The sequence below is a fragment of the Ursus maritimus genome, unplaced genomic scaffold, assembly GCF_017311325.1.
Source record: "Ursus maritimus isolate PB19 unplaced genomic scaffold, ASM1731132v1 scaffold_20, whole genome shotgun sequence".
Classification (NCBI taxonomy): domain Eukaryota; kingdom Metazoa; phylum Chordata; class Mammalia; order Carnivora; family Ursidae; genus Ursus; species Ursus maritimus.
Genome location: NW_024424453.1, coordinates 57,083,406 through 57,108,325, shown reverse-complemented (window position 1 = coordinate 57,108,325; position 24,920 = coordinate 57,083,406). Strand labels below are relative to the sequence as shown.

The 24,920-nt window shown below is 39.5% G+C and overlaps 1 protein-coding gene across 2 annotated transcripts in view; it reads right to left on the bottom strand.

Moving 5' to 3' along the window:
* The window catches only part of TCAIM (T cell activation inhibitor, mitochondrial), a 70,463-nt gene that overhangs the window by 34,453 nt on the left and 11,090 nt on the right, over positions 1 to 24,920 (bottom strand). For both annotated transcript variants that reach the window (XM_040637036.1, XM_040637037.1), the window contains exons 2-4: positions 17,716 to 17,788; positions 12,755 to 12,890; positions 8,364 to 8,517 (exon numbers count right to left, since the gene is read on the bottom strand). In XM_040637036.1, coding sequence (XP_040492970.1) covers positions 8,364 to 8,517; positions 12,755 to 12,890; positions 17,716 to 17,744 — 319 coding nt within the window. In that variant the 5' untranslated portion in view covers positions 17,745 to 17,788. The remainder of the gene's footprint in view (positions 1 to 8,363; positions 8,518 to 12,754; positions 12,891 to 17,715; positions 17,789 to 24,920) is intronic.

The window sequence follows — 24,920 nt, the reverse complement described above, 5'->3', positions numbered from 1 at the left end:
CTTAATTTTATAATCAGATAAAGAGGTTAAAGACATAAAAATGTTTTAAATCTTTGAGTGTCAATCTCAGTCATAAAGACAAAGGCAAAAATGATTACTAACAATATATATTTTTTAAAGATTTTATTTATTTATTTGACAGAGAGAGAGACAGCCAGCTAGAGAGGGAACACAAGCAGGGGGAGTGGGAGAGGAAGAAGCAGGCTTCCAGCGGAGGAGCCTGATGTGGGGCTCGATCCCAGAACGCCGGGATCACGCCCTGAGCCGAAGGCAGACGCTTAACGACTGAGCCACCCAGGCGCCCCTAACGATATTTTTAAAGAAGGATAATGAAGTGTATAAATCACATTAGACTAGGATTAAGGAGACATTAGTTCTAGTACCAGCTCTGTCCCTAACTTGCTGTGTGAAACTTCCTAAGTTTCTGTTTCCCTCTGTTAGCTCCTTCCCTAACAAACAGACCTGGTTTATTCTTTAACTCCAGGTGTAGTCAAACTCAAGACAACCCCAGTAAATGGTGGTCATGAAAGTGGCAATTGTAGCTACTAGAAATGATCCTGACTCTCCCAAATACAGACAAATAAAAATAGAACGGTGATAACATTCTTGTTTTAAAAACTAAAAAGGATGTAATTTGCCTTCATACATTCCATCTGTCATGGAGAAATCATCAGATCTAAGTAGACCACTATGCCTCAGTATATGATGTTTTTCAATTTGTAGCCTAATCTTGACTGTGTATCTATTAAAGAGTATTTATAAATATTTGGTCTTACACAGCACATTTATGATTATTTACAATTTCAAATAGAATTGTGTCATTTAGAGTGATAAACCTAATTACTTGCTATTATTACTACTATCACTTAAGCATTCTTCAGTAGAGAGGTTCCTTCACAACAGGGCTATGAGTTGACTTTTTGTCTTTGGATAACGAAGAATAGTGTCTATTTTTTAAAAAAAATTTCATTGTGTTACATTAGTCACCATACAGTACATCCTTAGTTTTTGATGTAGTGTTCAATGATTCATTCTTTGCATATAACACCCAATGCTCCATGCAATATGTGCCCTCCTTAATACCCATCACCGGGCTATCCCAATTCCCCACCACCCTCCCCTCTGAAGCCTTTAGTTTGTTGCCCAGAGGCCACCGTCTCTCATGGTTCATTCCCCCTTCTGTTTACCCTCATTCTTCCCTTCCTTCTCTTACCCATCTCCCTGCTATTTCTTGTGTTCCATAAATGAGTGAAACCATATGATAATTGTCTTTCTCTGCTTGACTTATTTCGTGTAGCATAATCTCCTCCAGGCCCATCCATGTTGCTGCAAATGTTGGGTAGTCATTCTTTCTGATGGCTGAGTAATATTCCATTGTATATATGGACCACATCTTCTTTATCCAGTCATCTGTTGAAGGGCATCTTGGCTCCTTCCACAATTTAGCTATTGTGGACAATGCTGCTATGAACACTGAGGTGCATATGGCCCTTCTCTTCACTATATCTGTATCTTTGGGGTAAATACGCAGTAGTGGAATTGCTGGGTCATATGGTAGCTCTATTTTTACCTTTTTAAGGGACCTCCACACTGTTTTCCAAAGTGGCTGTACCAACTTGCATTCCCACCAACAGTGTAAGAGGGTTCCCCTTAGTCCACATCCTCTCCAACATTTGTTGTTTCTTGCCTTGTCCATTTTTGACATCCTAACTGGCGTAAGGTGGTTATCTCAATGTGGTTTTGATTTGAATTTCCTTGATGGCTAATGATTTTGAACATTTTTTCATGTGTCTGTTAGCCATTTGTATGTCTTCATTGGAAAAGTGTCTGTTCATATCTTCTGCCCATTTGTTGTTTTGATTATTTGTTTCTCGTGTATTGAGTTTGAGAAGTTCTTTATAGATCTTGGATACCAGTCCTTTATCTGTAGTGTCATTTGCAAATATCTTCTCCCATTCCATGGGCTGCCTCTTTGTTTTGAGGACTGATTCCTTTGCTGTGCAGGAACTCTTTATCTTGATGAAGTCGCAAAAGTTCATTTTTTCTTTTGTTTCTCTTGCCTTTGGAGATGTGTCATGAAAGAAGTTGCTGTGGCCGATGTCGAAGAGATTACAGCCTACGTTCTCCTCTATGATTTTGATGGATTCCTATCTCACATTGAGGTCTTTCATCCATTTGGAGTTTATCTTTGTGTCTGGTGTGAGAGGGTGGTCAACTTTCATTCTTTTGTATATAGCTGTCCAATTTCCACAGCACCATTTTTTGAAGAGAGTGTCTTTTTTCCACTGATGTTTTTTTTCTGCTTTGTCAAAGATTAGTTGCCCTTAGAGCCAAGGGTCCATATCTGGGCTCTCTATTCTGTTCCATTGGTCTATGTGTCTGTTCTTGTGCCAGTACCATGCTGTCTTGGTGATCCCAGCTTTGTAGTATAGCTTGAAATCAGGCAACGCGATGCCCACAGCTTTGTTTTTCTTTTTCAACATTTCCTTGGCGATTTGGGGTCTTTTCTGGTGCCACACAAATTTTAGGATTGTTTTTTCCAGCTCTTTGAAAAATGTCATTGGTATTTTTTTTTAAAGATTTTATTTATTTATTCGACAGAGATAGAGACAGCCAGCGAGAGAAGGAACACAAGCAGGGGGAGTGGGAGAGGAAGAAGCAGGCTCATAGCAGAAGAGCCTGATGTGGGGCTCGATCCCATAATGCCAGGATCACGCCCTGAGCCGAAGGCAGACGCTTAACCGCTGTGCCACCCAGGCGCCCCTGTCATTGGTATTTTGATTGGGGTGCCGTTGAAAGTGTAGATTGCTCTGGGTAGCATAGACATTTTAACTATGTTTATTCTTCCGATCCATGAGCATGGAATGTTTTTCCATCTTTTTGTGTCTTCTTCAAAGTCTTTCATTAGTGTTCTGTAGTTTCTAGAGTATAGATCCTTTACCTCTCTGGTTAAGTTTATTCCGAGATTATCTTACGGTTTTTGGTGCTTTTGTAAATGGAATCGATTCTCTAGTTTCTCTTTCTTCAGTCTCACTGTTAGTGTATAGAAATGCAACTGATTTCTGTGTATCGATTTTGTATCCTGCCACATTACTGAATTGTTCTATGAGTTCTAGTAATTTGGGGGTGGAGTCTTTAGGTTTTCCATATAGAGTATCATGTCATCTGCGAAGAGAGACAGTTTGACTTCTTCTTTGGCAATTTGAATACCTTTTATTCTTTTTTGTTGTCTGATTGCTGTTGCAAGGACTCCTAGTACTATGTTGAACAATAATGGTGAGAGTGGGCATCCTTGTCATGTTCCTGATCTTAAGGGAAAGGCTTTCAGCTTTTCCCCATTGAGAATGATATTTGCTGTAGGCTTTTCATAGATGGTTTTTAAGAAATTGAGGAATGTACCCTCTATCTCTACACTCTGAAGAGTTTTAATCAGGAAAGGATGCTGTGTTTTGTCAAATGCTTTTTCTGCATCAATTGAAAGGATCATATGGTTCTTGTCTCTTCTAAGTATGATCTATTACACTGATCAATTTGCGAATGTTGAACTGCCCTTGCGTCCCAGGGATGAATTCCACTTGGTCGTGATGGATAATCCTTTTAATATACTGTTGGATCCCATTAGGTAGTATATTGTTGAGAATTTTGGCATCCATATTCATCAGGGAGATCGGTCTGTAATTCTCTTTTTTGATGGGGTCTTTGCCTGGTTTGGGGATCAAGGTAATACTGGCCTCAAAGAATGAGTTTGGTAGCTTTCCTTCTGTTTCTATTTTTTGAAACAGCTTCAGGAGAATAGGTATTATTTCTTCTTTGAATGTTTGGTAAAATTCCCTGGGGAGTCCATCAGGCCCTGGACTCTTGTTTTTGGGAAGGTTTTTGATTACTGCTTCAATCTCTTCATAATTAATCAGTCTGTTTAAATAATCAATTTCTTCCTGTTTCAGTCTTGGTAGTTTATAGGTTTCCAGGAAGGCATCCATTTCTTCCAGGTTGTTTAATTTACTGGCATATAGTTGTTGATAGTAGTTTCTAATGATTGTCTCTAATTCCTTGGTGCTGGTTGTGATCTCTCCCCTTTCATTCATAATTCTATTAATTTGGGTCCTTTCTCTATTCTTTTGAATAAGTCTGGTCAGTGACTTATCGATCTTATTTATTCTTTCAAAGAATCCACTACTAGTTTTCTTGATGTGCTCTACTGTGCTCCTGGTTTCTAATTCATTGATCTCTGCTCTAATCTTGATCAACTGCTTTCTCGTGTGTGGGTTAGGCCTATTCTTCTGTTCCAGCTCCAGCTTCTTAAGGTGAGAATATAAAGACTGCATTTTAGATTTTTCTAATCCCTTGTGTGAGGCTTGGATGGCTATGTATTTTCCCCTTAGGACTGCCTTTGCAGTGTCCCATAGGTTTTGGACTGATGTGTTTTCATTCTCATTGGTCTCCATAAATTGTTTAAACTGATTTTTAATTCCCTGGTTTACCCAATCATTCCTGAGCAGGAGGGTTCTTAGTTTCCAAGTGTTTGAGTTTCTTCCAAATTTTTCCTTGTGATTGAGTTCCAGTTTCAAAGCATTGTGGTCTGAGAATATGCAGGGAATAATCTCAGTCTTTTGGTATCGGTTGAGACCTGTTTTGTGACCCAGTATATGGTCTATTCTGGAGGAAGTTCCATATGCATTTGAAAAGAAGGAGTATTCTGTTGTTCTGGGGTGTAGTGTTCTGTATATATCTGTTAGGTCCATCTTGCCCAGTATGTCATTCAAAGCTCTTGTTTCTTTGTTGATTTTCTGCTTAGGTGATCTGTCTATTGCTGAGAGTGGAGTGTTGAGGTCCCCTACTATTAACGTATTATTATCTATATGTCTTTTTATTCTGGTTAAGAGGTGGCTTGTGTATCTAGCTGCTCTCCTGTTGGGGGTGTAGATATTTATAATTGTTAGATCCTCTTGTTGGATACATCCTTTAAGAATAATATAGTGTCCTTCTGTATCTCTAACTGCAGTCTGTAGTTTAAAATCTAATCTGTCTGATATGAGAATTGCTACCCAGCATTCTTTTGAGGTCTGTTGGCAAGAAAAATGGTTTTCCATCCCTTCACTTTCAGTCTGGATGTATCTTTAGGTTCAGAATGAGTCTCTTGTAGACAGCAAATGGATGGATCATTTCTTTTTATCCAATCTGCAACCCTGTGGCATTATGGGAGCATTTAGGCCATTCACATTGAGAGTGATTATTGAGAGATATGATTTTAATGATATCATGCTGCCTGTGAAGTCTTTGTTTCTATAGATTGTAAATTTCTGTTCTGTATCACTCTTGGGGTCTTTTTACTTCTATTGAACCCCCCTTGATATTTCTTGTAGGGCTGGCTTGGTGGCCACATATTCTTTCAGTTTCTGCTGGTCTTGGAAGGTCCTTGTCTCTCCATCAATTCTGAATGACAGCCTTGCTGGATACAGTATCCTTGGCTTCATATTCTTCTCACCTAGTGCTCTGAATATGCCTTGTCAGATTGTCCTGGCTTACCAGATCTCTGTAGATGGGTCTGGTGTTATTCTGATGTTCCTCCCTCTATAGGTGAGGATTCTCTTCCCCCGGCTGCTTTCAAGATTGTATCCTTGGATCTAAGATTTGCGAATTGCACTATTATGTGACGTGGTGTAGGTCTGTTGTCATTGACCTTGGGAGGGGTCTCTGCCTCTTGGACACGAATGCTTGTTTCCTTCACCAGATTAGGGAACTTCTCAGCTACAATTTGTTCAAATATCTCTTCTAGACCTCTTTCTCCACCCCGTTGGGGACGCCGATGATTCTCACATTGGAACATTGCATTGAGTCAGTAATCTCCCGTATTCTACATTCTTGAGTTTTTTAAGCCAAGTTCCCACATTTTCCTTCTTTTCTATCATCTCATCTTCCAACTCACTAATTTATTCTTCTGCCTTGTTTACCCTGGCCATCAGAGCATCCAGTGTGAACTGTATTTGATTCAGAGCATTCTTAATTTCTGCCAGATTCACTCTCGTTTCTGCCCTTAGAGATTTTATATACTTGTTAATATTTTCATTAATTTTTTTTTCAAGCCTATACATCATCTTGATCGTTGTGACTCTGAACTCCATTTCTGACAATTTGGTTATATCCATATCCATTAGTTGTGTGGCAGAGGCCACAGTCTCTGTTTCTTTCCTTTGTTGGGGATTCCTCCTCTTTGTCATTCTGATGGGGTGTGGTTGCGGGTATGTACAGAGCCCAAATTATTGACCAGGACCCAAGCAAGATGCACCTGTTTTATAGGGACATTAGGTTTGTGGGCTTCTTGTTTTTTTGGCCTGACTTCTGGACGAAGGGCCTGCCGTGCTGATACTCAGGCAACCTTGTTTGGGTTGAGTTGCCCTGTCTCCTGTGGCTCGGGGGGGGGGGGGGGGTGGGCACAGCGAGAACTGGTTTTTCCAGGCTTTTTTTCTCCGGCAGCTTTCCCTGGCGGCTTTCTGTGACTCTTCTGAGAGTCAGAGCAACAGTGGCCATATCCTAGCTTCTGTCTCACAACAGAGAGATCACAGTCAGCTCTTCACTGAGCTCCTGGCTACTTTAACTCTATTTCTGTCAGTGCTGCTAAAAACCCCGCAGCATCCCGGGTTGTGTGCCCCACAGCCACTCTCCCAGTCCTCCCTCCCAGGGCCAGCAGGTCTCTGTCCTTTGTGCTTCTAACACCTCTAGCTGCTCCCAGTTTCTGTGCGCTCCTGAGCTCCCTGTTTCAGTGTGGTTCATGCGCAGTCCAGAGCGCTGGTTTCAGTCTGGTTGCGTGCACGCACTCCCAAGCTCCCTGCTTCAGTCTGGTTCGTGGGCTCCCAAGCTCCCAGTTTCAGTTTGGTTTCTTTGCAGCTACCGGTCGGCGAGTCCGGTCCTCAAGTCAGCCCGTTCCCCAGTGCAGGTGGCTACTGCTTCCCAGCGCCCGAGAGCGGCGGCTCCCTCCCCATTCTGTTTATCTTCCTATATCTGTGCGCAAATTCATGGCTCCCTGCTTCGTACCTCAATACTCAGCGCTGTAGATGTTCGTTTGTAGAGATCCAGATGTATCTTCCTGCGTCTCAGGCTGATTTCGTGGGTGTTTAGGATGGTCTGGTAGATATCCAGCTCGATTTGGGGAACCAGCTGAAAAAAGGTCCCTTACTCCTCTGCCATCTTTTTTCTTCCCTCCAATAGTGACTATTTTTAATAAAATTCTCAAATTAAGGGTAGATGGAGAAACAGTCAAGGAAAGAATTTCCGATTCCTGATCTCCCACATTCAAACATGAGAGAGTAAGAAAACAAAGAGAAAATGTATTATCAAACGCTCGTTCCTGAAGAGACTGGGTAGGAAGTTGTTTTCCACATAAAGATTTTGTTTCGGCACCTTTTAGATCAAGCTCCTCCTCGCTCCATTCGAGTACCTGAGAGCCTTGCGAGCCCGAGGTATAGAGTAGCACCGTGAGTGCTTCAGTACTTAAACACAGTACTTAACTTCTTTCATGCTTCAGTCCTTACACACAGTACTTAACCTCTTTCATTTTAATAATGAAGAACCAGATGTTAAGCTCACACAGCTAGTCACTGGCAGAGGTAGAAATAGATTCTAGGTCCCAAAAACCTATCAGATTTTGAGTTGTCTGTTTATGTCAAAGAAAAATTATAGTGCATTTTCTAATTGTTTTAACCTTAACTCACAGAAAGCTATTGGTAAACCTTTAAATTATTTTAAAGTTCATTCTAAATATAAAGTTATTTCCTCAAGGATCGCCAAAAGGATGATCCCTTTATTCAGATATTTAGAGAAATGATAAAACTCTATCTGCCCTTAATTTTAAGTATTTCTGGATCAGGGCTAAAGCAGTATGAAGAGCCAGAAAGAAGGCTATCTATTAACACTGATTAGAAAGATCCTACATCTGGTGTTGAAAGGCTCGGGTTCAAGACCCACATTCCATCTCCGGTCCTGGTAAAATCCTTGCAAATAATTTACTTGGGCAAATACTACGTACTTCACAGGGTATTTTCATGACTAAATAAGGGAATACAGGCTGTATTTTAAAAAAATATAAATTGTTATATACATGGTTAACACTTAAAACATGAAATAGGAAGTGAACAAATAGGAACATTTCAGTTTTACAGACAAAAAAGTTTAAACACAAAAAAAAAATGGCTTGTTCAAACACAGGTAGCCAGGAATAGAATCTAATTCTAGGAAAACAATCAATTAAATACTATTATTTTTTTACGACCAAGGTTTCAATCCAAAGGTATTCTGGCAATGGCAGACTTAATGAACATATTTATCACATAGCTTGCAAGGGAAACACTAGAAACAAGAAGACATACCGGAAGTGCTAAACGGTTCCTGGCCTTCAGAGGAATTCTGCTCTGTTTCTCTTACATAAAATGTAAGCTGAGTTGGTTTCAAAGACTTGAAGCCTGGTTTCTGGAGATTTTCTAAGTAGACACTTAATCTCTTAAGAGAATTTTCATTGACTTCCTGGAAAAAAATGTCAAGGGTCATTTACACACAAAATAGAACAATAAAACAACAGAAATTATATCCTGACCTTTAAACACATTATTGAGGGTATTAAATAATTTAGTATTAAAAACATTGGGATTTCATAGCTCTCTGGTGAAGAATAAAATTGGATCCACATTCTTACAAGTAACAGAACAAACTCCTTATGGCTAAGATGTGAAAAAAAAGTACGTAAGTACTAGAAGAAAACATGTTGAACTCCTTTATAACTTTGGTGTGGAAAAAGCCTACCTATGACTAAATATCTCTAATACATGATTGACAATACATGATTGCTAATTCACATTTAAAAATTCATGATAAATACATGATTGATAATCCACAACTAAAAACTCAAAAAAAACCCACACATGCACACACATACACAAACACAATAAGCAGTATACAGACAAATAAGCTACTGGGAGAAAATATCTGCAAGTTATTTCTCTCTGTAAAGGCCTCTTAAAACGACCATCCTGAGACTGGTTGAATTATGGTACATTCATTCAATGGAGTACTATACAACCAAAAAGAAAAGAGAGAAAGAATGTGACCTAGACATCTAGGAATTGACATGGAGTTATTTCCAAGGTTGTTGAGTGAAAAAAAGAAACTTTAGTGAAGGAATAGCTGTACAGAAGGTCTGAATAGTAACCATGTTTCCTATCACTGTAGGTTTCTTCTCAGACACATTGTGTGATCTGAAATTAGGAACAATCAGTTTATTTTTGTTTGTCTGTTTCACTGATTATAATATGCTACCATGGTTCAGTGAGCAGCTAAGGTACGTTTCCTCCTAGTGTAAGACTAAATCTTCATAATTCTGTTTCGCTACAAGTTTCTATTTTTGCCAAAAAGAGATAGGCAGAACAACCCAGAAACTAATAAAAATGGTTATCTACAGGAAGTTATACGAATGGGGTAAAAGAAATGGGGACAGGAGTAAGACTTCTGAGTAAACTTTGTATTTAGTTTTGATTTTTGAAACCTAGAAATGTTTTCTGTATTTTAAAACTGAATTAAAATGAAAAGGATTAACAACAATAGCTGTGCTTCACTTTGAGACCCTGGCCTGTTGCTGACCAGATGGCACTTTCAGTCTGTTCTAGAAAAGGGACAAGGGTATCCCATACAAATGCAGAGAAGACTGGACTGAACTTGAGGTGCCAGGAAGGGTGAACTGCCTCTGCAGAGCTTGCATTTTGGTGACAGTATGCCTATTATGGAAGGGAAACAGAAACAGTACTGCAGGATATGGGGGACAGAGAGCGCTGGGAAGGAAGATGGGGGTGACAGTTTCAAATCTGGGAGAGCCTCATGAAAGGTGACACTTAAACAAGAAAGGAAAGGACAAACCACGTCTATGTGACTGACCCCCAATAAAAACCCAGTAACCAAGGCTTGAGCAGGCACTCAAATACAAGTTGAAAGAGTAAATGAAAATACAGCTGACTCCTGCACAACATGGGTTTGAACTTCATGGGCCCTCTTATATGTGGATTTTTTTTGATAAATACGGCACTGTAAATGTATTTTCTCTTTGTTATGATTTCTTAATAACACTTTCTATTCTCTACCTTATTTTACTATAAGAATATAGAATATAATACACACAACATGCAGAATATGTGTTAACTGTTTATATTACTGGTAAGGCTTCCAGTCAACAGTAGACTATTAGTAGTTAAGTTTGGGGGAAGTCAAAGGTCATACACAGATTTTCGAATGTGCAGGGGGTTAATGCCCAAACCCCTGCACTGGTCAAGGGTCAGCTATATTAGTTTACTAGAACAATTACATTTCAGGTATTTTGTGTTGGAGCTCTCCATGACCACTCTCGGGTTCAATCTGAGAGAGGGATTTACAGAACTCAGAAAAACTGTTATACTCACGGTTATGGTTTACTACAGCAAAAGGATACAGATTAAAATCAGCAAAGGGTAAAGGCATGTAGGATAGAGTCCAGGAGAGGCCAGGTGCAAGGTTCCAGCTGTCCTCTCCCAGTGGATTTGTACAGCTAGCGCTTAATTCCCTAGCAACAATGTGTGACAATGGATGAGAAGTGTTGTCAACTGAGGAAGTTCATCCAAGTCTTGGTGTCCAGCATTTTACTGGGCTCACTCACGCAGGCATGTAATGCCCATGTGACTGACCTTAGCTATTCAAATAATCTCCCAGCACACCCAGAAGGCCTCAGACATATGAATACAGGCATTCACCAAAAATCACATTTTTAGCATAAAATATCTGGCATGGCCTAATACCTCACACATACAAAAGATTCCCATCAGGCAGGATATTCTAAGGGCTGAGAGCTTATCTCCCAGGAGGTGGTCACAGGCCAATACCAAAGCCAGGAGGAATTTCTTTGGAATGTAAAGTGTAAGTAACCCAAGCCTGCTGAGTTCACCTTTCAGAGCACACAGAAGTTTTAATAAAAAAAAACAAAAAACAAAAGATACATTGGTAGAAGTGGGAAAACATTCACCTACTTCTAGGCCAAATTCTTCCATACATGTTGGGTTTAAAAACCTTAAATAATTAACATCCTCAAAGTAATGGATATTTTTCTGTTGATTCATTTTACTAATTACTTAGAAAGGATCTGACTTTTAATAGCCAACATATACATCAAATACCACAATCAGAATATTTTCCTAGAGCAAAGAAGCAAAATTAATTTTTTTCTATTATATAATAATGTTCGAAATTTTCGAGAGTTCTAACTTCCTTTTCATCTTAAACCAGGTATTAATGTTAAAGAAGATAACAGAACCAATGAAATAATATTGACCATCCTTCCTAAGTTTATTGTAAGTTACTTCTGATCTTGTCTGCATTCCTTGAGCACACAATAACTGAGATTGTAGGGAAGTGAGCCAGCAGCATGCAACAGACGGGAAAACCATTTAGGGCACTGAAAACTTTCCTTGTAACCATCCTTAAAAAAAAGATTGACCATGGTAACAGAAGCCTGAAATTTTCTTTCAAAACTCAATTTTACTCTAAACACTAGTTCAGAAAACATTACTACTAATACTTTAAAGAGTCTCCATGATAGCTTTATTGCCTTCATAAAAAATGACAGCTTTCATATAAAGGAAAAACCCAGTCTATCTCCTGTGTGCCTCCTGTATATTAACACAAAACACTTGACTTCCGACACTTCTGGTCACCAAATGAGTAGAGGTTTTTCCCCACAATAAGCAATTCTCTGTGACACCAGCTGGGTGTCCTACAATTTAACTCAATTCTGACATTATGTATCCAGAGACAGTGTCAGATCACACAGGTTAAAGGCTCAGGTCCCCAAGACTGTCCTCTCCCTCTGCCACCCCACCCCCATATACATACTTCAGATGACGGTCACACCTGTTATCACCTGTGCTTTTGACCAACCAGCGATTTGCAGCAATCCCTCTTTAGAGTCTATTAATTCACTACAGCAGCTCACAGAACTCAGGGAAAAACTGACTTATGTTTACCTCGTAAAGGATAAATAACGGATGCAGATAAACAACCAGCTGAAGAGAGACACAGGGTCCCAAGTGCAGGAGCCTTTGTCCCCATGGAGTTTGGGAGCATTACCCTCCAGGGTAGATGTGTTTGCCCACCCGGAAGCTGTCTGAACCCCATACTACTGGAATTTTATGGAGCCTTCCTCACGTAGGCATGATCAATTATTAACTCTATTTCCAGCCCTTCTCTCGTCTCTGGAGGTTGAGGGTTGGGGCTGAAAATTCCAAGCTTCTAATCATGCCTTGGTCTTTCTGGTGACCAGCTCCCAGGCAGGAGCCACCCAGGATCATCACGTTGGAACAAAAGATGCTCCTGGTGCTGCTACCATTTAGGGATTTGCAACCGTTTTAGGAGTCAGGTGTCAGGGATGGGGTCAAAGACCAAAGAACAGAACAAGAGATGCTTCTAGTGCTCTTCTCACTTAGGAAGTTATAAGAGTGTCAGGAGCTCTGTATCAGGAACTGGGGGCAGAGCCCAATGTATACATTTTCCATTCTGTCAGATTTCATTAAACAACAATAATTAGATTTTCAATTTTCAGTATGTATATTACAAAATAGTTCAAAACGCTGACTTTATCACTACAAAAGAACAATCCAAATTTATAGAACTGTATTATATTGTGTCAAAAATTAGCAAAACTTCAGTTTATGAAATGGGGACTAAAGAAAATAAATAAATAAACGTTTACCCTTTCTCTGGGGTGCTGTCCAAAGAAATCTGGATGTACAGCAAAATAGAATGGCCTCAAGGCATTGATTGCTTCGGCTCCTGATAAAGTTCTTGAGGAGAGAAACCAGTGTGGACATATCTTCTCTAGACATAACCTTTTAAAAAGATGTAGATTTATTACTCACGAAGGCACTGACACACACACACACACACACACACACACAGATCCCCAATGCATAAAGCGACAATAACATTAAAATTATTATGTATGGAAAATACCATAGAAACAAGATAGAAATCAAAACTGTGGTTTTCTGAAATCTATAAAAGTTTTTTTTTTTTAAAGATTTTATTTATTTATTCGACAGAGATAGAGACAGCCAGCGAGAGAGGGAACACAAGCAGAGGGAGTGGGAGAGGAAGAAGCAGGCTCATAGCGGAGGAGCCTGATGTGGGGCTCGATCCCATAACGCCGGGATCACGCCCTGAGCTGAAGGCAGACGCTCAACCGCTGTGCCACCCAGGCGCCCCAGAAATCTATAAAAGTTTTAACAAGCAGTGTTCAATTATGAAATAAGTAAGTTGTGGGGATGTAATGTGTACCATAGGGAATACAGTCCATAATATTGTAATAACTTTATATGGTGACAGATGGTAACTAAACTTATCATAGAGATCACTTAATAATGTATAAAAATATTGAATCATTATGATGTACACTTGAAACTAACAGGACACTGTATGTCAATTATACTTCAATTAAAAAGAATTTAACAAATAAGAAATATATTAGAGTTTTAATAAGCAGAGAGCGCCACGTGGTTTCTAAAAACAGTGGTTATAAATTCCTCTGATGCAATATGAGAAAATAATATTTATTAATAATAATAAAATTTCCCCTCAAACCTACTTTGAAATGTTAACTGGCTTTACTGCACATGGTGACAACTTCCTGTATCATTTTTTTCTTTAGATAAAAAAACCTCAATATCCATAGTGCAATCCTTTCTTTATAGTAAAAAATATTTTGAGTACAATGCTTAAAAAGAGATACAAGATGCCCCTTGGTTTATTTCCTCATGGCGGGTGTGCTAAAATATCCTATTGGATAACTTGACATTCTCATTCTTGAATTTTGGCATAACTCATTGAGGAGTGCTTTTTTTAATATCCAGTTTAAAATCCAAGTGAAATTATTTGCAATTTTTGGCAAGCACTTCCATGACATCTATTTTTGAAAGTTATAATTTTACCTTTTCCATTCTATAACAGTTTATAAAGAAGTCTAAACATTAGGCACTCTTTTGTCTCATACATTAGCTCATACAAAATTGAGTATAAATTGAGTATAAGTGTGTCTCATACATTATTGAGTCTATGGAAGGGTTTTATATTTTTAAAATGATAGAGATTATACGATCATTTATGGAGATTTTTAACCATCTGGAAACCACTAACATATTTTCAGATTACCTTTTTTTTTTTTAACATGTATTTGAGCCTTTTACAAAGGTTCATGAAGGACTACAACAAGAGTCTGAACAATAAAGCAAGCATTAAGCCAGGGACTGAAATCCACGAGACCGTGTAAGCAAACGTGCAGCTCCCCTGATGCCCCATTTGAGCTTTACTTCTCATTTCCAAGTGTCTGACAGACACTTAAGCTATCCTGACAGCCTCTCAAATTTTATGTGTCTAAAAGAAGGAGTCAAGGTCACTGTTTTCCTTCTAATCTCAGCCTCGGTACAGAAAGCAAGGAAGCAGTGCAACCCAGGATTATCTTATTTCTGTCATTGTGGTACCACTTTTCTCAGTGTTGCCATAGTACAAATCCACAGATTTTGGGTATCTGGAAGTCGGTTCTTTCTTCTCACTTTACAATGTCCCCAGAAACCACTCCTTCTTTCTATTTTCTCTGCCACCCATTATCACCACAAAGTTGAACTGCCATAGCCTCACAATCCATCTACCCTCTAGTGTCTTTTCCCCTACCGTTTTATGTAGAGGTTAATTTTCCTAAAACCCCACTGCCACTGTATTTCCTACTATAACACCTTTGCTGGTATTTCAACTTCTGTGAATAAAATCCACTTCTTAGTCTGGTATTTCAAATCCTCTGTAAACATTTCCAATCTGTCTTTCGAAAGTGACTTCTTACCACTCTTTTAAATGCCCTTGGGCCAACCCTCAGTAACCTTTCTCATTCCTCCCTTATCTCTGCATGATTTCTAAGCCCTAAACACACTCCCTGTGCCCCAGTTTCACCTACCCAAACTGTGCTCATTCACTGAACAATTACTGTGTAAGTACTACATGCCAGGAGACAAGGTGCCCACTTCCCCCAGAATCTTCCCTTTTGTACCCTCACTATACTCTTTCCCTCTTCTAAACTCTAAAAACAGAAACTGCTTGCTTACCCAGCATATTTGCAACACAATACTATAATGTGTAAATGATATTTCCATTTGTTCCTGTCTTCCTCCACCCACCCATCCTCCTCAGCTCCCATGCGCCCTTGAAGGCAGTAAACATGTTTTACATACACTTGCTGTGGCTGGCTATGTTAGTTGGCCTCTGCTGAAAAGAGGAGGTCAAAACATACTTAGTTGTGAGAGAGAAGTGGGAAAGGGAGGAGAAGGCAGGGAGAGCTTTCAGACCACAAAGTAGGTCTGACACCTGCAGCAGAGAGGGAGGCAGGAGGACTGGGTAGGAAGTCCTGGACTGTAGCACAAGTTCCAAGAGGGGCTCAGCCAGGCCAATGAGGAGCTGGACCAAAGGCACCTCCTGGCAGAGTCCTGTGTCTGCTGGAATGAACCCTACTTCGCATTCCTGCTCTGCTTGGGCACTGACAGCCGGGAAAGTGTGCCTTTGAGGCAAATCCACTGGACCTGCTGAGGTAGGAGAACTCAGCGGATCTGATGGCTGCCACAGCACAGGGTCCGGCACAAGGATTACTGTTAATGTATGTTAAATGAATGTCTAGTAGGTATTTAACGAAAGGAAACTTAACAAAATTAAGGAAAATTAAATCAAAAGCAATATTACGTTGCTTGAAATTGAGCAAATTCAGCACATGAAAATCTGGATTTATAAGACATTAGGAAAGGATTAGATTTTTGAAAGATGAATCACTAGAAGAGGGGTCAGCAAACTTTTTCTGAAAAAGGGTCATATAGTCAACATTTTAGGCTTTGTCGGCCCCATGGCCTGTGTTACAACTATTCTACTTTGCTGCTGTAGAGGGAAAGCAGCCACAATAAAGCACATTAATGAGTGTGGCTGTGGTCAAATGGAACTTTACTCACGTAAATAGGCAGTGGGCCCATCTGACCCATGGACTACACTTTGCTGACCTCTGCACTAGAGGATTTAAACAGAAGTATCTCAAGCATGTATTTAAAAATACATGTACAATTTATTTCTAATTTTTGTGGAACACAGACTATGTAAAGTGAGAAATTTGTCAAATCACATGGATTTTTCCGAAAAAGAAAATTACCCTAGTATTAGAGCAACATTGCCTCGAGTTAAATCAAATGGAGAACCATTAACACTTTAGGAGATCAGTGCATTTACAGACTGAAGTAACAGAATGTCACTACTGGTATCTATTTTGTACCTTAAAGCAAATGACTTGATTTCTAATTAACAACAAAGAATTTGCACTGCAATTACTCGAGAGCAGTGCTTTTCATGATCCATAGTGCTGTAAAATACACGTATGGGGCCAGGACCAACATTAAAAAAGGGAAGACACGCAACAAAATCTCACTGGATACTGTGTGTGGCAAGGGTAACTACTGTTATGAAACTTGCATTTTAAGCATTATGATTAAAATACAGTTTTCTGAAGGCTGGAATAAAACAAGCTGGAAAAGTGTGGCTCTATTATGCAACCACTACTATTCACTGCCTGTCAATGGCACGAGGGAGGAGGCAAGTACTCCTCCAGGCTCCTATGACCTCTCCTTAGAGTATGAAAATACAATGTCCCCAGTTTCTGTGCCCTGGTTTTCTGTGGCTGAACATTATCAAGATACCACAACAGGAAGAAGGTCTACACATCTGCAGAACAATTTTTCAGGGCACACTATATCTCAGTTTCTTAGTTTCCCTGCCTCTCCTCCTCCTCCCTCCATGTTCTAAGAGCTTTGTCATAAATTCAATCAGAGAAAGTTTACCTTTCTTTGAGAATTCTTGTCATATATAAGTTGGTGGAAAAAGTCTGTTTCCCCAAAATAACTCCCTTTTGACTGTGACTATTTACTTGAACAGGACAGTTATTTAAAAGTACCAATTATTGCCAAATATATTTTAGAAACCCAAAACTTCACACATCATTTTTATGTAACAGGTCAACTTGTATTTTAGTTATATATTTGGAGCCAAATGCACATGATTTTTCCCTTTTTTGGCTTGGCTACCAAGAAGCCAGGACTAAATTTGACATCCGAGTAATTGTTTAATCAGTTCTGCTTTTTAACACAATAATCTTTTTCTCTACAGGGCTTCTGATCTCTTTCAATTATCCTATATATGCCTATTATAAAATGCCAACTAAATTTGTATAGTTGAACTCCTTAAATCCTTTCTTGAAGTAGGATTTGGATTACATATCATAAACAGCAAATACAGTAGTCAAATGACCTTACTATACAATTTAAATGTAAAGTGGTTTTTTACATGATAGCAATAGATTTGATGGCAACATGACAAAAACTGTGCTAAGGAAAAACTTTATCTTTTTTCCTCTTAAATTTTTCACGCTGAACTATTCTGAAAGATGGTATTCTTTTCACCTTCTGCCCTGAATGAACTCTTGGAGGACTTGGATGTTCATATGAATTTTCTTTTTCTCTTTTTGTTCCTGCCCTCCACCACTATAATTTTAGAATTTGAAAAATAACAATAAATTAAAATTAGCCAAATACATAACAAAATCCCCCCCATACTAATTACATAATGGACCACAAAGCTTACCTTCTCACAGGTCTCAGGTGGCAAAACATTTCTGAATATGTATGTACATCAACTCCCAGGCATCCATTAATCACTTAAAAAGTTAAGCAGATACAAGTGATGAACAAGTGGAATTTGAAATTAAAACATTTCCATTTTTATTAGTACCCCCCCCAAAATGAAATGCTTACCTATAAATCTAACAAAATATGTACAAGATCTAAGTGAGTAAAACTACAAAAATGATGAATGAAATCAAAGAAGAATTAAATAAATATAGAAATATCCCATGTCCATGGATATTGTCAAGATGTCAGTACTTTCCAATTTATAGGACAACAGATTTAATCTACAGACTCAGTGCAATCCCAATCAAAAGTCCAGTAAGTTATTTCATGGATATTGACAAACTCAGGGAAAAGACTCAGAATAGCCAACTCAATACTGAAGAAGAACAAAGTTGGAAGAATGACACTACCTGACTTCAAGACTTACTATAAAGGTATAGCAATCAAGACAGTGTGGTACCGCTAAAAGAACAGACAACCAGATCAACGGAACAGAACAGAGAGCCCAGAAATAGATTCACGTAAGTACAGTCAACTGATCTTTACAGCAAAGATAGTCTTTTCAACAAACGGTGCTAGAACAACTGGACATCGACATGCAAATAAATTAGTCTAGTCACAGACCTTACACCCTTACAAAAATTAACTCAAAATGGACCACAGACTTAAATGTAAATGTAAATGTAAATCTTAAAACTATAAAACTCGTAGAAGATTACACTGGAAAAAAAACCCTAGATGACTTTGGGTATGTTGATGACTTTTTAGATACAACACCAAAGGCGTGATCCATGAAAAAGAGAATTGATAAAGTGAACTTCATTAAAATTAAAAACTTGTGTTCTGCAAAAGACAATGAGAAGACAAATCACACTGGGAGGAAATACACATATCTGAAAAAGTGCTATTACCCAAAATATACACAAAAAAATCTTTAAAACTCAACAATAAGAAAATGAACAACCCGATTAAAGAAAGGGCCAAATTAAATGTGTCCTGTTATTTTAAATATATTGAGATATTTTAATTAAAAATTGTACCCAACTGAACCAATTTTATAGTATTTGTACCTATTTTGGTGTTCTGTCTTTATAGTAAATAAAAGTTTTTGAAGAAAGAAAAAAAAAAAAACACAGACCAAAGACCTGAACAGATCATAAAATAAGAATATACAGATGGCAAATAATCATATGAAAAGATGTTCAACATGATATATTAGTGAATTGCAAATTAAAACAACAATGAAATACTACTACACATCTATTAGAATGGCCAAAATCCAGAACACTGACAACACCAAATGCTGTAAGAATGTGGAACAGGAACTCTTTTACTCACTGCTGGTGGGAATGCAAAATGGCACGGCCACTTTGGAGGACAGTATGGCGTTTCTTACAAAACTAAACATACTTTTACCATTCGATCCAGCAATCACACTCCTTGGTATTTACCCAAAGGAATTGAAAACTTATGTTTATATAGAAACCTGCACACAGATGTTTATTTTTTAATTTTTAAAAAAGATTTTATTTATTTATTTATGTCAGAGGTGTGGGAGCACAAGCAGGGGGAGAGGCAGGCAGAGGAAAAAGCAGGCTCCCCACTGAGCAAGGAGCCCAAATGTAGGACTCAATCCTAGGACCCTGGGATCATAACCTGAGCTGAAGGCGGATGCTTAACCAACTGAGACACACAGACATCCCCACACAGATGTTTATAAAAGCTTTATTCATAACTGCCAAAACTTGGGAGCAACCAAGATGTTCTTCAGTAGGTAAATGGATAAATAAACTGTGGTATATTTAGACAATGTATTATGATTCAGTGCTAAAAACAAAGGAGCCACCAAGCCATGAAAGACATGGGAGAAGCCTCGAAAGCTACACTAATTAAAACAGTATGATACTGGCATAAAAACAGACATTTAAATTAATGGGACAGAATATAGAGCCCCCAAATAAATCTATGCATATTATGGTTAATTAATTTATGACAAAGGAGTCAAGAATATACCATGCAGGAAGGACAGTCTCTTCAAGAAATAATGCTGGGAAAATTGGACAGCCATATACAAAAGAAGGAAACTGGACCTCTGTCTTACACCAGACATAAAAATTAATTCAAAATGGGGGCACCTGGTTGGCTCAGTCATTAAGTGTCTGCCTTCGGCCCAGGGCATGACCTCAGGTTCCTGGGATCAAGTCCCGCACGGGGCTCCCTGTTCCGCTGGGAGCCTGCTTCTTCCTCTCCCACTCCCCCTGCTTGTGTTCCCTCTCTTGCTGGCTGTATCTCTCTCTGTCAAATAAATAAATAAATAAAATCTTTAAAAAAATTAATTCAAAATGGATTAAAGACTTCAACATAAGTCCTAAAAGCATAAAACTCCTAGAAGAAAACAAAGGTGGCCAGCACTTTAAAATAGGTCTTGGCAATGATTTTTTTTTTTAATCTGATACCAAAAGCAAAAATAAACAATTAGGACTACATCAAACTGAAAAACTTTTGCACAGCAAAGGAAACCATCAACAAAATGAAAAGCAACCTACTGAATGGGAGAAAATAATTGCAAATCATATACCCGGTAAGGGGCCAATATCCAAAATATATAAAGAATTCAACTCAACAGCAAACAAAAACAATCTGATTAAAAAATGGGCCGAAGACCTAAATGGACATTTTTCTAAAGAAGACATACAAAATGGCCAACAGACATATGAAAAGATGTTCAACCTCACTAATTATCAGGGAAATGCAAATGAAAACTACAATGAGATATCACTCCACACTCTTTAGAATGGTTATTATCAAAAAGACAAAAGAAATAAGAAGGGTTGGTGAGGATGTGGGGAAAAGGAAACCCCTGTACAGTGTTGTGGGAATGTAAGTTGGTGTGACCACTATGGAAAACAGTATGGAGGTTCCTCAAAAAAATTAAAGATAGAACTATGACCCAACAATTCCTTCTGGGTATTTATCCAAAGAAAACAGAACCACTAATTTGAAAAGATATATGCATCCCCATGTTCTTGCAGCATTATTCACAATAACCAAGATATGGACACAACCTAAGTGTCTACTGATGAGTGAATGGATAAAGAAGATGTGATATATAGATACAATCAAATGTTATTCAGCCATAAAAAAAGAATGAAATCTTGCCATTTGCAACAACACAGATGGATCTCAGGGACAATATGCTAAGTGAAATAAGTCAGAAAAAGGAAGACAAATACTGCATGATGTCTCTTATATGTGGGATCTAAAACAAACAAAAAACCAAACAAACAAAAACAAAATTAAAAAACCCACCAAGCTCATAGATACAGAGAACAGATTGGTGGCTGCAAAAGGAGGGGTAGGAGTAGAGGGGAAGAAATGGATGAACTGTCATTCTTTAGTTTAAATAAATTCAATATAAATTTTTTTCCTTTCATCATATTTAATTTTTTTTTAAGATTTTTATTTATTTATGTGACAGAGAGATAGCCAGCGAGAGAAGGAACACAGCAGGGGGAGTGGGAGAGGAAGAAGCAGGCTCCCAGCGGAGGAGCTCGATGTGGGACTCGATCCCAGAACGCCGGGATCACGCCCTGAGCCGAAGGCAAATGCTTAACGACTGCGCTATCCAGGCGCCCCTAATTTTATTTTTGTATATATAAGTTTTATTTTCTTTACAGGTTTTTATTTTATTTTTTTATTTTTTATTTATTTTTTAATGTTTTTTTTATTATATTATGCTGTTCACCATACAGTACATCCCTGGTTTCTGATGTAAAGTTCGATGATTCATTATTTGCGTATAACACCCAGTGCACCATGCTATACGTGCCCTCCTTACCCTACCGATCTTCCTAGTTCTTATGTTCCATAGATGAGAGAAACCATATGATAATTGTCTTTCTCTGCTTGACTTATTTCACTTAGCATTATCTCCTCCAGTGCTGTCCATGTTGCAACAAATGTTGAGAAATTGTTCTTTCTGATAGCTGAGTAATATAAATTTTTAAGAAGTTTAAAAAAGATAAAGAAATGAGCCTTCAAGCCACAAAAAGAAATGGAGGAAACTTAAATGCAAATTACTAAGTGACAGAAGCCAATATGCAGGGGCGCCTGGGTAGCGCAGTCGTTAAAGCGTCTGCCTTCGGCTCAGGGCGTGATCCTGGCGATCCGGGATCGAGTCCCACATCAGGCTCCTCCGCTGGGAGCCTGCTTCTTCCTCTCCCACTCCCCCTGCTGTGTTCCCTCTCTCGCTGGCTGTCTCTCTGTCACATAAATAAATAAAATCTTTAAAAAAAAAAAAAAAAAGCCAATATGCAAAGATTATATATTCTGGAAAAGGCAACCTATTGTGACAATAAAAAGTTCAGTGGCTGTCAGGGGTTGCAGGGAGAGAGGGATGAACAGGTGGAACAGAGAGGATTTTCTCAGCAGTGAAACTACTCTCTATACTATCATGGTGGATACATATCATTATACTTTTGTCAAAACCCATGTGATGTACAATACCAAGAGTGAAACCTAATGCAAGCTGTGCACTTTGGGTGATAATGATGTGTCATGGTAGGTTCATGAACTGTAACAAATGTCCCACGGAGGTGTGGAAGACTGTGTGTATCAGGGACAGGGAGTATATGGGAACTCTATACTTTATTTTGCTGTGAACCTAAAACTGCTCTAAAAAAGTTTATTTTTTAAAAGAAGTTAAGCAGATAAAAGGGGGAAGTGATTTTAATTACATGAACTTTTCCAGTAATTAAGATTTTAGGAAGATCTTCAACTATAGTATGGCCTCCATGTCAACTGATGTAGTTATTAAAATAAAAATCCTATGAGAAAAAAAAATCCTAAAAGTAGTCCCTAAATAAGTCTTGAAATGCCACATTATTCACACAATAATCACCAGGTAAAAAGTTCTTTCTCCTTCTATTATCAAACTCTCAGCTTTCTCACTCTCAATTACCCCACGCTTCTAGAGATCTGTCGAGGGGCATGTTCTCTCAAAACAAACCACTGGATGTCTAAAATCATATTCTGTCAAATCTTGAGCATTAAGCATGCTTAAAAAAATATTGTTATGAGGGGCGCCTGGGTAGCTCAGTCGGTTAAGTGTCCGACTCTGGATTTCGACTCTGATCATGATCTCAGGGTCATGAGATCCAGCCTCCTGTCGGGCTCCCTGCTGGGCATGGAATCTGCTTAAGGTTCTCTCTCTCCATCTCTCTCTGTCTGTTCCCCCCTCTCCACCTTCAAAAAAAAAAATTTTCATGATGTAGTTAATATACGTGAACCAAGATAATGTAATGAAGCATAACTGCCATTAAGAGAATGATAGACATATGTATCTTAAAGACAAATAAAAAACTATCTTTAAAAATGTACATATTCAAACAACAATGGATACTTTATGGCTGACTGGTGTGGCAAGAGTCTCTGGGATACATAATGTGTTTAGAGGTTTCATTTAAATGTTTAAAAGGGTGATTTTAGTTAACCATTTACCTTTATATTTTGTTTGAGACAAATACACAGATACAGGAAATACTCCTGCCATTTTGAAGATTTCTCAGATCAAATGGAGATGCAATGAGGAAAGAAAACCCTTTAGACTATCTAAAGGTTCAATGCAAACTGTGATGGACTGAATTCTCACCAAATTTCTTCAAGAACAATCTAATCTTAGTTAAGATAGCACAGATACAAGGTTCAAAGCTTGCAAAGAAAAGACTAGAAGGATATACATATGCAATCTCTAACTGGCTATCTTTAGGTAGTAGGATATTAAGTGCTTTAATTTTTTTTATTTCCTAGTTTATTTACAATGAACATGTGACATACGTTCTTAAATTTTTTTTTTTTTTAAAATCAGGTATTAAGGAGCGGCACTGGGTGTTATACGCAAGTAATGAATCATGGAACATTACATCAAAAACTAGGGATGTACTGTATGGTGACTAACATAATAAAAAATTATTATAAAAAATAAATCAGGGAGAGGGGAGTTAAGATGGCAGAGGAGTAGGGGACCCCTTTTTCAGCAGGTCCCCTGAGTCAAGCTGGATAGGTACCAGACCAGCCTAAACAACCACAGAATCAGCCTGAGACGCAGGAAGATACATCTGGATCTCTACAAATGAACATCTCCAGCGTTGAGTATTGAGGTACGAAGAGGGGAGCCGTGAAACGGTGCACAGATATCGGAAGATAAACGGCAGGGGGAGGGAGCTGCCACGTTGGGCGCCGGGAAGCGGCAGCCACCTGCACGGGGGAGCGGGCGGACTCATGGACGGTACCCATGAGAGAGCGGACTGAGACCATGAGCCGGGTGCACGTGCCACCAGGCTTCTCGCAGAACACCGGAATCCCGGTGCGCTCACTGGATCCAGACTGAGACCGGGAGCTCCTGGAGCGCGCGTGGGGTGGCTGGCGGGCCACCTGCACGGGGGAGCGGGCGGACTCGCGGTCGGCACCCGCGAAACAGCAGACTGAGACCCTGAACCAGGTGCGCGCGCCACCAGGCTTCTCACGGAACTCCGGAATCCCGGTGGGCTCACCGGGCATAGACGGAGACCGGGAGCTCCGGGAGCGCGCGGGGGCGGCTGGCGGTGTTAGAAACACAAAGGACAGAGACGCGCCGGCCCTGGAAGTGAGGGCTGGGACGCCGGGTGTGGGGCACACATCCCGGGACGCTGTAGGGTTGAGCAGCACCAAAGTAATGGAGTTAAAGTGGCCAGAATGTCAGTGGAGAAAGGGCCGCAATCCCTCTATTCTGTGACAGAGGCTGAAATTCGGCCACTGCTGCTCTGACTCTCAGAAGAGGCACAGCAAACCGCCAGGGAAAGCCGCCAGAGAACAAAAGCCTGGAAATACCGGCTCACAGCCTACGCATCCCCATCCCCCCTCGCAGGGGACACGGAGACTCTACCCAAACAGGGTTGCCTGAGTATCGGCGCGGCAGGCCCCTCCCCCAGAAGGCAGGCTGAAAAATCAAGAAGCCCACAACCCGGGGCGCCTGGGTGGCGCAGTCATTGAGCGCCTCTCTCCGGCTTAGGGCGTGATCCCGGAATTCCGGAAAGGAGTCCCTCATCGGGCTCCTCCACTGGGAGCCTGCTTCTTCCTCTCTCACTCCCCTGCTTCTGTTCCCGTTCTTGCTGACTGTCT